General features: G+C 36.5%; 1 protein-coding gene across 1 annotated transcript in view; it reads left to right on the top strand.

Annotated features, from left to right (window-relative positions):
* LOC149840490 (uncharacterized) overlaps positions 1–13,274 on the top strand; it is a 47,156-nt gene extending 33,882 nt beyond the window's left edge. The window contains exon 11 of the mRNA XM_090003180.1: positions 12,911–13,274. Coding sequence (XP_089859306.1) covers positions 12,911–12,950 — 40 coding nt within the window. The 3' untranslated portion in view covers positions 12,951–13,274. The remainder of the gene's footprint in view (positions 1–12,910) is intronic.
* The last annotated feature ends 3,563 nt before the right edge of the window (positions 13,275–16,837 follow it).

Genomic DNA, 16,837 nt, shown 5'->3' with positions numbered 1-16,837 from the left:
AGCCGTTTTTAGAGAAGATCGTGACAATATCAATAGGAGGATTTGAGCTTGGCAAAATACAACAAATCATGAATTATTGCATTGGGAAGCGAACCACTTTGAAAAAAAGTCTTGTATTTTCTTCTTCGTTCTCTCTTTCTTTTTCTTTCTCTCTCTGTCCACTTGTTGTAAATGGAGAATGAGAGGGAGGTAATAGTCCCTATTCCCATACGCCTAAATGACACAAATTATGTGATGTGGGCATCCATAGTAAAACATAAAATATGGGAAAATGGACTTTGGAGATTGGTTGACGGCACCGAAAAAGAGCCTAAACTCGTTCTTACAGAAATCGAGAATGGAAAAGAAGTTGCGCTTCAAGAAGAGGAAATGGCTAAAGCCGTTTCCGACTATGAGAAAAGATGGAAGGAATGGAGGATGGGTCATTCCAAAATTATTGGATGACTCATCAATAGTGTAGACATCAACAAGTGTTCTAGTTTGGCGAAATTTGACTTCGCTAATGATGCATGAAAATACCTTAAAGACATGTATAGTCTTAAGGATATTGCACATATATGTAACATCCAAAACAAAGTAAGGACCATGATTGAAGAAGAGATGAGCATAAGGGAATACTACAATGCTCTCTCTCTCTCCTTTGGGATGAATTGACTCTTCTTGAACCAAAGTGGCATTGCCCACAAGATGTTGAACTCCGCAAAAATCAAATCAAAGTGGAGCATTTCTATCAATTCATAAATGGGCTTAGGCCCAAATTTGAAGGAACTAAATCCGCTCTTCTTCATAGAAGAGGAGTCTCTTCCATAGTTTAAACTCTTGAAGAATTAACGATGGAAGAAAATAGATTGAAAAAGCCATCCACTTCTAAAGATGAAGAGTCCGTGCTTGCTATGTCAAAGCCCAAAAATCATACCAAGAGCTATAAACCACCTCATTTTTTAAGAAATGAGAATGGTAGAAATTTCAACAACTATGAAAAGAGAGGTGAACATGATTTTAAAAGGAGTGAAAAAATTATTTGTTATCATTGTTATGAACTGGGACACATCAAACCTTTTTGTCCCAAAAGAAAGAAGGAAGATCATAAAGAAGACAAAAGAGTGACTTCGGTTGAAAGGAGTGAAATGGACGACTCCAAATGCATCGACTCGCTCTCTTTAGCTCAACTAATGGAGGCACTGCAACTTATGCTTAAAGCTCAAGCTACTTCTTATTCGGGAGCAGCCATATCTACAAGTGACAACCATGGTAAGACCTCTTGGATCTGAGAGCAGCCATATCTACAAGTAGGGGTGGCAAAATCTGATCTGACCCGACCCGCCAACCCGCTTCTTAGCCGGGTTAGGGTTTGGCTTAAACGGGTTCGTGTCGTAAACGAGTCGACCCGCCTAACCCGTTTATTAAACGGGTCGTGTTCGTGTTAGGGGTATGCCAACCCACCAACCCGTTTGACCCGTTTAATAAACGGGTTAGGCGGGCGGGTCAACCTGTTTACACGAACCCGTCAACCCGCAACCCATTTATATATACATTGCAAGGAAGATAACCCAGATGCGGTTTCCGAAAAGAAGGTTTTTTGGCAATTTGCTATGCGGCGAGATTCAGTGTTTTGACGACGACTCAGTTAGGAAAAAAACGGGATGAAGCCAACTCCGATGGGTTTTACAAGGGTGATTTTCCGACGAGTTTTTTGGTGGTTTACCGAGTGAATTAAAGGAGGTCGGAACCAAGATGAAGTTTAGTAAGGAAATAAATGGTTTGATGGATCAACCCATTTGGCGGGAGCGAGTTTCAGATAGAGCTCCTGGAGAAAGAGTTCTGAATGGATGCAGGCTTTCACCTGCCGAGGTTTGGCCAGAGAACCATTGATCGATGGAAATGATACGCAGAAACTTGAAGGAAAATGATGTTGGCGCGCTTTAAGTGGAGAGAAGAAGAGCATATAAGAATCAATCCAGACGGAAAGTAAGGATATAATCTTGGCAAGTGGGATTTCTCCGACGAGCCTCCTCAATAGCTTATTAGAATCCCCATCAGTCGAGAATTCAAAATCCCATTGGCGAAGTGGGTGATAGATCAAGTACGTAAACAAAAAAATAGTGGAGTGGGGGTTTCGAAGGCACAAAAGGAGGAAGTTTCAGTGTGCTTCCTTCCTGTTTCAACAAAGATGGTGGGTGTTTAGTGCCAGGAAATGATGATTCAACAAAGTAATGGACGTTTTCTGGTAGATTTTGGCAGGAAAAAACTATAGAAATATTTTGCATGGATGCTTTAGAAACGGAGAATGGATGGGGAGGGAGTGAAGCGCAATGGAAGTAGTGGTGTTCAGTTCTGTTCTTTTTAAGAGGGAATGATGGGGGTCATTTGGTATTGCCCAGTGAAATGATGAGAGTCGTTGCTGTACTCGTGTGAGAGGCACACATGATTATTTTTTTCTTTTTGTTTTTGCTTCTAAAGGTGCAACAGAGCAACTCACCATCTAGTCTTGTCTATTTAATGGATAAGTTCTTGGCTCTCAGCTTTTAATGACATAATACCTTATGATATTTTGTGCATTGAATGGGTTTTCACATTTTCTTTCTTTTTCTCTGCATTAAGGGTACTTATGTAATTTAGTGAGTCTTGAAGGTTCAGACTTCTGAGTTTGGCGCCTAGGATCAACATCTTTTGACTGAAAGAACGTTTGACAGGGGATGAATGTTGAATAGTTTGGGATTTAAATTTTGTTGGTGACAATAATACCATTGTTTGATGCAAGGAAGACATAGGCTTTTTAGATTGGAAAGTTGGAGGCAAAAGATTGAAGCATGAGGTTGTTCTTGTCATTGAGGTTGAGGAGTGCAATGCCATCATTGCCTGAATCTCTGATTCTTTCTTGTCCTTCAGTCTCTGGCAGCAATAATAAACTCAGGCGGCTCTGAGCGTTTATGGTAACCATCTCTTGCATCATCAACCTATCTTGGTCACTATTTATTTTATTTTTTTATCTAAATGCTACTAACTTTTGCAATGACGGAAATGACCTACAATGTTTCATCATTACCAAAGCATTTTAACAAACACCATTTCCCTATCTTGAAAGAAGATAGAACAGAATACAAATGGAGGTGTAATCGGGTCGTGTCGATCCGACCCGTTTATTAAACGGGTTAACCGTGCCGTGTTGGGTTACCCGTTTAATAAATGGGTCGTATTTGTGTTTGCCACATCCAACCCGTTTAATAAACGGGTCGTGTTTGTGTTGAGGTATGCTGACCCGCCAACCCGACCCGATTGCCACCCCTATCTACAAGTGACAGCCATGGTATGACCTCTTGGATCCTTGACTCTGGTGCTTCATTTCATATGACCCTAATGAGTCTATATTGACCGAATGCAAGTTTAATCCAAATGATTCTTGTGTTTCAACTGCCGATGACATATCTTTGAAAATTAAAAGTTTTGGTATTTATCAAAAAACACTTATCTTTCACATACCAAACATTAGAGTAGTACCAAAATTAAATTTAAATCTTTTATCGGTTTCTCAAATTGCGGATTATGGTTACAAAATAGTTTTTTCATCTAATGATTGTCTAATACAGGATCTCCAATTCGAGAAGCCGATTGGGCGAGGTCATAGAAGAGGAGATTTCTATGTCATGGACAATTTTGAATTACCAAAACAACTTTTTTGTAATTTTGTGAAAAAGAAAGATATAAAAATTTGGCACAAAAGATTAGGACACCCTAGTGTGACCAAATTACAATTGTTTTCATTTCTTTCAAATTGTAAAGAAAAAAATTTTGTATGTGAAGATTGCATTCTTGGCAAAATAAAGTTTTTACCTTTTGGGCCAAGACACCTTATAACTAAGAATCAATTTGAATTAGTGCATTCAGATGTATGGAGACCAGCTCCAGTCGTGTCCAAAGGAGGTGTTTTCTATTATGTTGTGTTTGTAGACGATTATAGTCGACATTCTTGGATATTCTTTTTAAAACACAAATCAGAAGTATTTGATTGTTTTAAAAAAATTCATAGTTATATAAAGAATTAATTTAAAACCAATATTCAGATCTTTAGAACTGATTCCGGGGGAGAATTTGTGTCAAAAGAGTTTGAAAATTATCTTGACCTAAATGGGATTGTTCATAAAAAATCGTGTTCATACACTCCTCAACAAAATGGACTTGCCGAAAGAAAGCGCAAACACATTATTGAGACCACTAGAACACTTCTAGTATCTAGAAATGTTCCAAAAGATTTTTGGGTCGAAGCCGCCCTTACGACGATTTATTTGATAAATAGAATGCCTTCAAAAAATATTGAAAATGTCTCCCCTATTGAAAAACTTTGTAAAATGTATCCTGATTACAAAAGGTTGAGGGTCTTCGGGTGCAAGTATTTTGTTCTTACCAACAAGAATGATAAGCTCTCTCCTAAAGCAATTCCTTGCGTGTTTTTAGGCTATGTCGAAAACCAAAAAGGATATAGGTGTTATGACATTGAAAGAAACAAATTGTATGTTTCTCGAAATGTTACATTCCTTGAAAATGAAAACGGTTTTAGCAAAGAAAAAATCCAAGAGAGTTGTGATTATTCGTTCCTCTTTGTCCTAGTCAATGATAAATGTGAAAATATTCATGAAAGCGAAGATATGCATGAGGCAAATGAGAATGTGAGAAGAAATCTTAATGATATAGAGCTATCTCACAATAATTTACAAACCTATGCTCGACGTACCGAAGGTCACCCACCATATGCCCTAGAAAGATACTCTCAAAACCAAGAAGATTCTTCTAGCCTTAGAAAATCTATAAGAATTTCAAAAGCTCCTAGTAGATTTGTATCATATGATTCTTCTGAACTAATGTATAGTTCGTGTCTAATAGGCATTCACTCGTATTTTGAACTTCAATCATTTCATGAGGCTAAACATCATCAAGAATGGGTTAAGGCCATGAACGATGAGTTAGAAGCATTAGAAAGAGCAAAAACTTGAGAAATTCAAACATTACCTAAAGGAAGAAAAACTATAGGATGCAGATGAGTATACAGGGTAAAAACCAAGTACGATGGAACATTAGAAAGATATAAAGCTAGGTTAGTGGCCAAAGGATACAATCAAGAACATGTGATAGACTATGATGAGACGTTTGCCCCAGTCGCTCGAAGGACCACTGTTAGAACTCTTATTGCTATAACATCGATTATGAAATGACTTATATTTCAAATGGATGTTAAAAATGCATTTTTAAATGGTAATTTGGATGAAGAGGTGTACATGGATCCTCTACCAGGCTTGGCTTTAGCACATGAAAAAACCCTTCGATTACTTAAGGTCTTATATGGCTTAAAACAAGCTCCCAAAACTTGGTATGATAGGTTTAGTAATGTGATGACACAACTTCATTTTAAATCTTGCTTTACTCACACTGTATTGTTTGTTAAGTCTTTTAATGCAGGAATGGTGATTCTACTTCTTTACGTAGATGATATGATAATCACAGGAGATGATAAACAGAGAGTTAACCATATCAAAGATGTGCTTAAAGTCAACTTTGATATGACAAATCTTGGTTTTTTACGATACTTTCTTGGAATAAAAGTTGTTTACTGACATCGTGGTTATTTTTTATCACAGACTAAATACGTAGCGGAGATCATTGAAAGATCATGACTCTCAGATGAAAAATTGGTCGATACTTCAATGAAGAAAGATGATGGAGAGCCTTGTAAGATCCAACACCCTACAGACAAATGATTGGGGCTTTGCCTTATCTTTCTATTACCTGTCCTGATATATCTCATGCTATTCATTCTGCTAGTCAATTTCAACATGCTCCCACTACAGCGCATATGAGCGTTGTAATGAGAATTGTTAGATATATTAAAAAAACTATTAATCTTGGCTTGTTTTTATTCTCCTCCTCACTAGAAGTCATTGCACATTCTGAGTATGATTGGAGAGGGGATGTCAATGATAGACGCTCAACTACTGGTTTATGTGTATTTGTAGGTGACTCCCTAATTTCATGGCAATGCAAAAAGCAACAGAAGGTGTCACTCTCCACTGAAGCTGAGTATCGTGCCATGACGACAACTACGTCTGAGTTAGTGTGGCTAAGACAACTTCTCGAAGACTTGGGGGTTCATATTGCAGAACCTTCAAGATTATGTTGCGACAACAAGAACGCTGTATACATTGCAAGCAATCATACATTTCATGAGAGGACGAAACACATTGAGATGGATTGCCACTACGTTTGTGAAGAATTTCTGAAAAAGACCATCACATTGCCCTATGTTCCGTCTGAATATCAATTAGTAGACTTCTTCACCAAAGCGCTTCCGTCTCCAAGATTTCACTTCTTACTTAGCAAACTCTCGATTGTTCCACCATGAGTTTGAGGGGGGGGGGTTAATATATATATATATATATATATATATATATATATATATATAGTAACTGAAATACCCAACAAGGGTATTTCAATCTTTTCACTGTAATAGGCGTCAGCCCATTAGGGGCTGACAACCCTTTTTCACCTTTTTATTTTTTGCTTTTTATAATTTTGTGTTTTTGACTGTTGGGCCAGCTCCAATATAGCTGTTGGAGCTGCTCTCAACAGTCATAAATATGACCGTTGGGAGCAGCCCAATAGCCATATTGGCTGCCCCCTTTAGCCTCTTATATTATAAATAGGCCTCATGGTCTTTGTATTTTTCATATCTTTTTCAAGAGAGTTTTGTATGCAATATACTTTCTCATTTGACCCTTGTGTGGGTGGTGTGATTATTCAATCAAGTGTTCCCACTTGATTAAGGTGTGTGTTCTTGCATATTCATCTGATTCTGACTGGGGAGGGAATGTAAATGATAGATGCTCAACCATTGGTTTGTGTGTTTGTAGGAGATTCTCTAATTTCATGACGATGTAAAAAGCAACAAAATGTGTCTCTTCTCCACTAAAGCTGAGTATCGTGCTACGACAACGATTACGTTTGAGTTGGTATGGTTGAGACAACTTCTCGAAGACTTGGGAGTTCATATTGTGGAACCTTCAAGGTTATGCTGCGACAACAAGAGTGCTATATACATTGCAAGCAATCATATATTTCATTAGATGACAAAACATATTGAAATGGATTGCCACTATGTTCGTGAAGAATTTTTGAGGAAGACCATCACATTGCCCTGAATTCCATCTGAGTATCAATTAGCAAACTTTTTCACCAAAGCGCTTCCATCTTCTAGATTTAGCTTCCTACTTGGCAAACTCTCGCTTGTTCCACCATGAGTTTGATGGGGGGGGGTTATATATATATATACATACATTTGCTGCAAACCGAAATACCCAATAAGGGTATTTCGGTCTTTTATTGTAATTGGCGTCAACCCATTAGGGTCTGACAATCTTTTACTTTTATTTTGTTTTTTACTTTTATTTTATTTTGTATTTTTTTGTTTTTCAGTTTTTGTGTTTTTGGGGCAACTCCTGTATAGCTGTTGGAGCTGCTCCCAAAAGAGTCATAATATGACTCTGTTGGGAGCAGCCCAACAGCCATATTGGGGCTGCACCCTAGTTGTCCATTTGTATTATAAATAGGCCCTTTGTGGCCTTGTATTTTCAACTCATTTTTTAGTGACTCTATGCAATAACAAATTTGTTAGACCCTTGTGTGGGTGGTTTGACGATTCAATCATGTATTCTACTTGATTGAAAGTGTGATTGAAAGTGTGTTCTTGCATGTTTATTGGATTCAATCCATTTCATTAGATGATAGTGGTGTGATGATTCAATCATGTATTCTACTTGATTGAAAGTGTGTTCTTGCATGTTTATTGGATTCAATCTATTTCATTACATGGTATTGCCTATTACGTCAATATATACAACTATATATATATATATTTTAACACCCTTTCTCAAACTTAAGGTGTGATTGTCGAAAGTTTGTTGAGAAAGAGGAACCGAGGTCCATGAAGAGCTTTAGTAAAGAAGTCTGAAAGCTGATGCTCTTAGGTATTCATGTCGTACATAATGACAATCCATCTCAATGTGCTTTGTTCATTCATGGAAGGTATGATTGCTTGTAATATAAATTGTGCTTTTGTTATTGCAACACATCTTTGAAGGATTGAAGATGTTTACACCCATATCTCTGAAAAGATTCCTTAGCCATACAAGCTCCATGGTTGTCGTAGTCATTGTAAGATACTCAGCTCATTAGAGGACAATGAAACTTTTTGTTACTTGCATCTCCAAGAAATTAAAGATTTTTCTTAGAAAACACAAATAGTAGTTGAGATTCTATCATTAGGGTTTCCTCCTCAATCTGCATCAATATAAAAGCAAGTAATTCTAAAGGCGAAGATGATGATAAGAAAAACCCTTTAGTTATTTGGTTTTTAATGTATTTGAGAGTCCTTAATATTGCACTCATGTGTAGTCTGGTTGTGGTATGCTGAAATTGACTTGCTACATGAACAACATGAGCTATATCTGGTCTGGTGATAGATAAGTTGGTGAGTGATCCAATCAGCTGTATGTAAGGAGTAAGATCTTCAAGCAAAGTTTTATCTTCTTGTCTCAGTTTCACATTGATAGCTTCAGGAGTCTCCACCTTCTTATCATAAAAAATTCTCGACTTGTAACAAATATTAGCAACATGCTTCATTTGAGATAAGATATACCCTATGGGTGAGTAAGCAACTTCAATACCTAAAAAATATCTCAAATAACTCAGATCATACATCAATTTTTTTCTTTAAGATAGTTTTAATTTCATCAACTCTTTTTTTGTCATTTCTTATGATTATCATATCATCTATACATAGTAGAAGAATAATGATATTAGTGCTTGTAATCTTGACAAAAAGAATAATGTCTGTATAACAAAAATGATAACCCAAACTGTTCATAACAACATTGAATCTACATACAAAGCCATATGGACTTGTTTAATACCATACAAAACCTTTTTTTAGTTTAAGAATTTTTCCTTTATCAATGTCAAACCTTGATGAAGGATCAATGTAAACTTCTTTGTCAAGTCCTCGATTAAGAAATACATTTTTAATATCTAACTAATAAATGAACCACTTTTGAATGAATGCAACAACTATTAGGGTTTTTACACTAGGCATTCTTGCTAATGGTGCAAAGGTTTCCTCGTAATCAATCTCATATTCTTGAGCATACCCTTTGGCAACGAACCTAACTTTGTATCTTTCAAGAGAACCATCACTTTTAGTTTTGACCTTAAATACCCATCTATGTCCTATGAGTTTCTTTCTTAGTGGTAAGCTAACTATTTCCCAAAGTGTGGGCCTTAGAAGGGCATCTAGTTCTATGTTCATGACTTAATCCACTGAGAATAATTTCTAACTTCATTTTAATGTGATGGTTCGTGATGAGAGTAAAGTGTAATTAGACAAAATCTATAGTTTGGAGAATAGGGGTCATACGATACAAACCTATTTGGTGGATTGGAGACTCGGTTGGATCTCCTATGAGTTAATTCTTCTATGGGTAGACCTTGTGAGTACCTTTCATAAGCACAAGGTTGATCACTTTGCTCACGTCGGGTATAAACATGCATATATCATTAGATAAATTTTCAACCACATTATCATTATTATGAGATGACTCTAAATTGTCATCAACATGATGATGTCCATTATCAACATCATTATCTAAAGAGTTATCATAAATAGAATTTTCATCAAGATTTATCTCATAATCATTTGATTCATAGGACCTATGTTCTTCTTTTGGCAAATGATCAAACAAGAAACTATAATTTACTTCCTCTTTGTTATCTTTTTATCAAAACCATTTTCACTTTCAAAGGAAGTTACATCTTTAGAAGCATATAATTTATTACGTTTAAGATCAAAATATTTGCAACCAAAAAGACTTAATCGCTTGAAATCGGGTGTTGTATTAAATAAATTTTTGAATGGAGAAATATTTTGCAAAGAGGACGAAGACGTTCTATTTATCAAATAGATTGAAGTCGAGACAACTTCAGCACAAATTTTTTTAAGAATATCTTTATAAATAAGTAAGGTTCTAGTGGTTTCTATGATATGTATATGCTTTCTTTTCGTCAACCCATTTTGTTTAGTCCTAGGATAAGTTTTTTGATGACAAATTCTATTCTCTTTTAAATAATATTGAAAATCTTTTGACATATATTCTCCACATGAGTAAGACCTAAGTATAGAAATATTGCTTTGAAATTGATTTTTAACAATTATATGAAATTCTTTAAAACATGAGAAACCATTCGATTTAAAGTCTGGGAAGTAAATCTATACATATCTAGTAAAGTCATCGATAAATGTAACATAATACGAATAGTCACCCTTTGACATGACCGAGGACGAGCTCCATACATCTGAATGCACTAACTTAAAAGGTTTTTTAGAAATAAAGGTTCTGTTTGAAAAATGAATTCATTTTATTTTCTCAAGAATACAATCTTTGCAAACAATATCTTTTTCATTCAAAATTTTGTTCGCAAAAGGGAAAATATACATCTTAGTTAAGCTTTGATGTCTAAGTCTTTTATGACAAATTACAATATCTTTATCTTGGACATAATTACAAAATGATTTAGTTGAAAGAGACAACAAATTCATGAAGTAAAGATCTCATTTTCTATGCTCTTGCCCAATCGGGAGATTCTCCACAGAGTAACCTTTATATGAGGAGATTTTACATCCATGGTAAAAAATTTGGGAAATAGAAAAAAGATTTAAATTCAATTTTAGAACTCCTCTAATTTTTGAACAAAAAAGTTTTGAAAGTCTAAAGTTTTAATACTGTTGATTTTTAAAGAAGTTTCATCGGCGGTTTAAACACGAAGTAATTTTGAGTTACTACATACATCAGAAAGAATACTTTCATGTGGAGTCATGTGAAAGGAGAGTCCCAAATCAAGAATCCAAGAATACATACCTTGAGGGGATTATGAAGCAATAGCGACACCCATAGTTGAAGATGTCTTAAGGAATTGTTGGAGTGTCTTTGTTAGTTGACTAATAAAATTTTTAAGATCTCTTCAATTTGTTTCTTCATTCTTCTTAGATGTGGATTCTCCATTGAAAGCCACCTTTTTGTTGAGTTTTGGACATACCGGTTTGATATGCCTCGGTTCATTACAATAGTGGCAAATGATTTTACATAATCCATCATTATAGTTTTTCCTCCCAAAATGTAGAGGTTTATATGTTCTCATATTGTTAAAGAGCCTAGCTACAACCAATACTTCATCTCTTTTTTTTGTAGTCATGTTAAGACGAGTTTTCTCTTGGCATATTTTGGCAAGAGTCTCTTCAAGCGGTATAGCGAAGGATTTATGGATAAGAGAAGACTTCATTTCGAATTTCAGGTATAGACCATATAAGAATTGAAAAAAGTGTTATTTTTTCATTTGCTCGTGCCTAAGTTTCATATTCGCAGCGGCAACCCATTTGGATTCAAAAAGTGCTAACTCATTCCAAAGAGGGGACAAGACACTAAAAAAATCTCTGACACTCATGTCTCTTTATTTAGTGGTTTTAATATTTTCTTGCAAGAAATTGTCTTGCAAGATCTTTTTTGGTATACATACATTTCATTAAGAACAAAGCTTCATTTGCCTTTCTAAATTTGGCAATGTTGGCAGATATCTTGATGTCTACATTGTTCATGAACCAAGCTAAAATTTTAGTAAGGTTACTTTCCCAATCCTCTATATTGTTTTGATGGTCATAGATGACTTTGGTGCGATCTTCTCTTTCAAGAGCTTTTTCTATGCCTTATTCAAGTTTGATGAGCTTTAAAATAGGTTCAGGAGTTGTGCCTATCACATATCCCCAAAGCTTCTTTCCTTTGAGATGATTTTCTATAACGGTGGACCACGTCATATAATTGGTTTCATTAAGCTTGAATTTGAGTTTAACTTTTGATTCATGCTCCATGACGAACAAGAAGAGAAAGAGAGTGAGGAAGGAAAAAGAATACGATCCCTTCAATCACGATCTGACGTTCTCTTGATCAGCACGGGCAACACCTTCCGATGCCAAAAAACCCAAGACGCTCTGATACCATGTAATGAAATAAGCTAAAATACAAAAACAAAGTGTCTAAGCACAAATACAAGTCCATTAAGAGGCACAAAAGTGCATACAATGGCTACTAATGGCCAATCAAGAGAGCACAAACAATAAAAAAATGTCTTTTAATGACTAAAAATGTTTAAGAAAAACATTAACTAGAGAGGGGGGGGGGTTAACCCCTTCTATATATGCAGGTTGGAGGCCATTGGGAGCTCCCAATAGAGACGTTGGGATGCTCCCGACGTCTCTATGGTCTATGGTCAAAAGACCATAGAGCCCTGCTCACACAATCTCATAAAGACAAAAATAAAAAAATAAAAAATAAAAGAAAATACAAATCTGTCCTTATTGGACAAAAAGACCAAGATACCCCTGATGGGTATTGCCTATTACATCAATATATACAATTATATATATATAACTATATTTTAACAAAGGATAATGACCATAATTTTGAAGACCATTAGGCTGTTAAGGGTGTTATTTTCAAAAAACTTGGGCTGAAGTTGATTTAAGTTCCCTCTTTCATTTATTAAATATGTGATTTTTTTGTCGAATATCATAATTTTCTTTTTAACCAGGTTGACTGAAGTGTGATAAATTGCATTAATTTACTGAGTCTATGATAAGCACAAATATTTTCTTACTGCAACAAAATTTTTACCGTAGATGCCAAGCAAATTTTTCTCATGTACCAGTGTTCTTTTCACGCTACTTGGATTTTGTTCCAGAAAAAGGTGGCTTTGTTTAAAACATAGTTCTACGGACACATTCATCATTGTTTAATCTTTTCCCTTGGTTTGTTCTTTTCAGTCGAGAATATGTGGTTTTGCATGAGAATTCAGCCGAGTAACATCCCTATTTACTGAGGACGATGAGTACTTGCTTCGATGGGATTGAGAGGCTTGTGGAGAGCTGCTGGTTCTGCAATTCGTCACATCTCACTAGATCATGTTCTTACACCTCTGTTTATTTCTTACTCGTAACTAATAGTATTAATTTTGTGAAATTAGCTTCCCTGTTTGTCTAAGCTTCTGTACTATTCATTCCTGGTGCTGTTCAGAGCAATGCACGCATTGGCAGTGGTGGACTCTTAAGGAGTCGGCTTATCTGTCTCCACAAGGTCGTCTTCCCAAGATCTGTCATGTTTAATCTGTTGTTTGAAGTAACATTCATCTGAAAATAACGGATGCGGCAGTATCATGCAACAGCTCAATGCTCAGATTGCAGTTAGGTTTGATGTTGCCGGCTATTCACAGAGATCGCAACGCTCTGTTGCAAGACATAAAATAGGTGTTTGTTTCAGTCTCTTTCTTATGAAATAGGGCATCTTTCTTGCATGGGGTGAAACAAATGCTTCAGGGTGTGTTTGCCTCTGGAGGAAGAGGTTTCCGCATACTCCTCTTTTGCTGAAAATGAATCGGACCATCCCCCCATGGAAAAAAAAACTTTTTCCCATGCGTCCCTTAAAGTGCCTTCCCGTGGGTTGGTGTATAGCAAACGCCCCTGAAACGTTGTAATCGTCTCCGGTGCGTGGTCCCTCTGGTGAAATGGGCCAATGTTCTAACTTAGGTGCAAACGACTCGGTGCATGGTCACTTTGTAACCAGCTTGGTGCATGCTCATTTGGATGTTTTTGGTGTAGCTACCCAAGAATCTCATAGTGACAAATCTTGCGAGATTAATGAAAATATCGTGAGAAATTACCCAAAAGTTAAAACTTGCAATTTCTCATGATATTTTCAATTTCTTGCATGTTTTTCATAGAAAACTTAAATATCATGTTTTAAACACGATATTTATGTTTTTATCGTGAAAAACCATGTGGTTTTTAAATTTATATTTCCTTATAGAAATCCTTTTTTCATATTTAAATTTATTTGTTATTGCCAAGATTTTGATGAAAAATGCGAGATTTAAAAAAACATTTCAATTTCTCACGAGTTTAGGCTGCTGATATTTTGCGTTTTTAACTTTTGTCACTATGGCCAAGATGGAGACAGGCTTGAGCTTGGGCTTATGAAACTCAAAGGGTTTGCTTGGAGCTAGTGAAGTTCGCGAGCTCAATTCTAAAAGTTTAGGATTTAGGTTTGATTTTAAAGTGTTTCCAACCCTGCAGGGTGTATTGCTTAGCTTCCAAAACGAAAAAGAGAAGGCAAAACAGAAGCTAGATACACAAGCACGGTAAATCAAGTGACCCAGTCTGTAAATGCAAATGGGTCATAAACGAGTTGGGTCTTGTTGGACTCAGTGCTTTGTATATTTTTTCTTGGAAAAACTCTCTGTCTGAAACTGGATTTTAATCAGATCTCAAGTTGACTTGGATCCAACTGTACAATGGTTGCAAGAAATACAAAATTATAGAGCTCAAAAAATTCAAAAAAAATTTGGAAATTTTGGGGGACTAGCTTGTAGACCATTCATTGTTAGAGCCACATGACTAAGGGTCAAGTAGAAGCCTACATACGAGTCCAACAGGATACTAGCATAATTCAACAAAACCCAGACATGGATCCATCCAAATGGGACCTATAAGTTTATTTGATAGGTCTGGTAGTGCTTGAACAGGGCAATCAGGAGCCAGATTTATCTTTAAGGAGGTTGGGTGTAAACCAATGAGTTATAAGTGAGACATGTATATCCGGTCTTGCTTTCTATCTGGACTTAGATCCATAAACACCTTGTTTGACTGAATTCAGACCTCGATCCTCGTAGGTCTAAACCCATTTCATCTTGGTCACAACCCTAGCTCAAACGCTCAAACAAATTTTGGTTTGAGGATTTGGCATTGACAAATGCCATGCCATTTTCCATCATCTTCAAGAAATCATGCCTCCCAAACAAATTTTGGTGCTGGGGAATCTCCAATTCCTCTTCTGTGGCTTCCGATTAGGGGTGTCAACGGGTCAGGTTTACCCGGACCCAACTTGGACCAAACCCTATAGGGTCCAGTTATGGTGACAAATAAGAAGACCCGATTAAGACCCGAGTCTGGATCCGAAGGTCCGATTAATTCATGGACCCAGATATAGTTTGTGAAATTTTATACCAGACCTAGGCCCGACCTGAGTTCCCGATTAAAACCCGCAAATTTTCAATGTAAAAATGATAAAAAACATTCTTTTACCAGGTATGGTCCGGGTCTGGTTCATGTAATTCTTATTGGGTCCGGGTATGGTTTCTCTCATAGTAAACCCGATTAGACCTGAGTCCGGACCTGATACGGTTCAAGTCTGCTTTCACCCGAGTCCGAACCAAACCCAACCCGTTGACATCCCCGTACTTCCGATGGTCAGCTCCCAAACAAAGCCTAGGCTCTCTCATTTAACAACAATTATGCAACCACCTATAAATCAGCCGGTTTTGAACTTGTAACATTTCATCACAAGATGGCATGCACAAATTGACAAGTGGAGCCCATGTTTGTATGTTTAAATGTAAAAATGATAAAAAATATTATTTTACCGGGTATGGTCTGGGTCTGGTTCATGTAGTTTTTATCAGGTCCGGGTATAGTTTCTTTTATAGTAGACCCGATTAGACCTGGGTCCGGACCCAATACCATACCTGAAAAATCTAATCCAAATCTAACTTCATCTGGGTCTGAACCAAACCCGACCCGTTGACACCCCCTACTTCCGATGGTCAGCTCCCAAACAAAGCATAGGCTCTCTCATTTAACAACAGTTATTCAACCACCTATAAATAAGTAGGTTTTGAACTTGCAACATTTCATCACATGGTGACATGCACAAATTGACAACTCGAGCCCATGTTTGTATTTTTTACGCCCTACTATCTAAACATGTGGCAGTGGATAAATTACCGGTTGATTTATCACTTTGCTGATAGATACCCACCAGTGTATGATGTAACCAGGGGTGTCAATGGGTCAGGTTTGATCCGGACCTACCCGTACCAAACCTTATAGGGTCAGGATTTGGTGGTAAATAAGAAGGTTCTATTAGGATCCGGGTCAGACCCAAAGGGTCTGATTAATAAATAGAGCGAGTATGGTTTGTGAAATTGCATACCAGACCTGAGCCTGACCCGAGTTCCAATTAAGATCTGCAATTTTTAATGTAAAAAAAGATAAAAAAAATATCATTTTAACATGTATGATCCAGGTCTGGTTCATGTAATCCTTATGCCATCCGGTAGGGTTTCTCTTATGGTAGGTCCGATTGGAACTGGGTCCAGGTCCGGTACCAGCATCTCAAACTAGTTTTGGGTCTGGTTCCACTTAAGTCTGAACCAAACCCGACCCATTAACACCCCCATGTTGTCACACTGTCGGGCCTGTAGGTCGTGTCGTATCCCATAGGGTTCTGGCTTTCCAAATATATTAGGGGGTTTGGTCCCTGCTTAGCCAAGAGTAAAAAAGAAGTAAATAAAAAGAAAAGGCAATATGAGGTCAGGATCATAGTGACAAAGGTTTTTTTTGGCAAAAATCTCATTTTTCAAAAACTCGAAAGAAATTGAATTTTTTTCATAAATCTGGCATTTTTTTGGGCAAAATCTTGGCAATAAAAAAATAAATTTTAAAATATAAATTTTTTTATAAGAAATTAGTAATAAAATTTATTTAAAAATAAAAATACATGTTTTTTTCATGATAAATATCCTTTTAAAACGTAAATATCATGTTTAAATCGTGGTATTTATGTTTTTTCATAATTCTCACGATATTTTGAAAATCTCGCTAGAAATTGCCGTTTTAAACTTTCAGGCAATTTATCGC

Source organism: Nuphar pumila, chromosome 4 (assembly GCF_984573655.1).
Source record: "Nuphar pumila chromosome 4, dmNupPumi1.hap1.1, whole genome shotgun sequence".
Lineage (NCBI taxonomy): Eukaryota > Viridiplantae > Streptophyta > Magnoliopsida > Nymphaeales > Nymphaeaceae > Nuphar > Nuphar pumila.
Note: the sequence above shows the minus strand (reverse complement) of the source record. Positions and strands in the feature narration are given on the sequence as shown.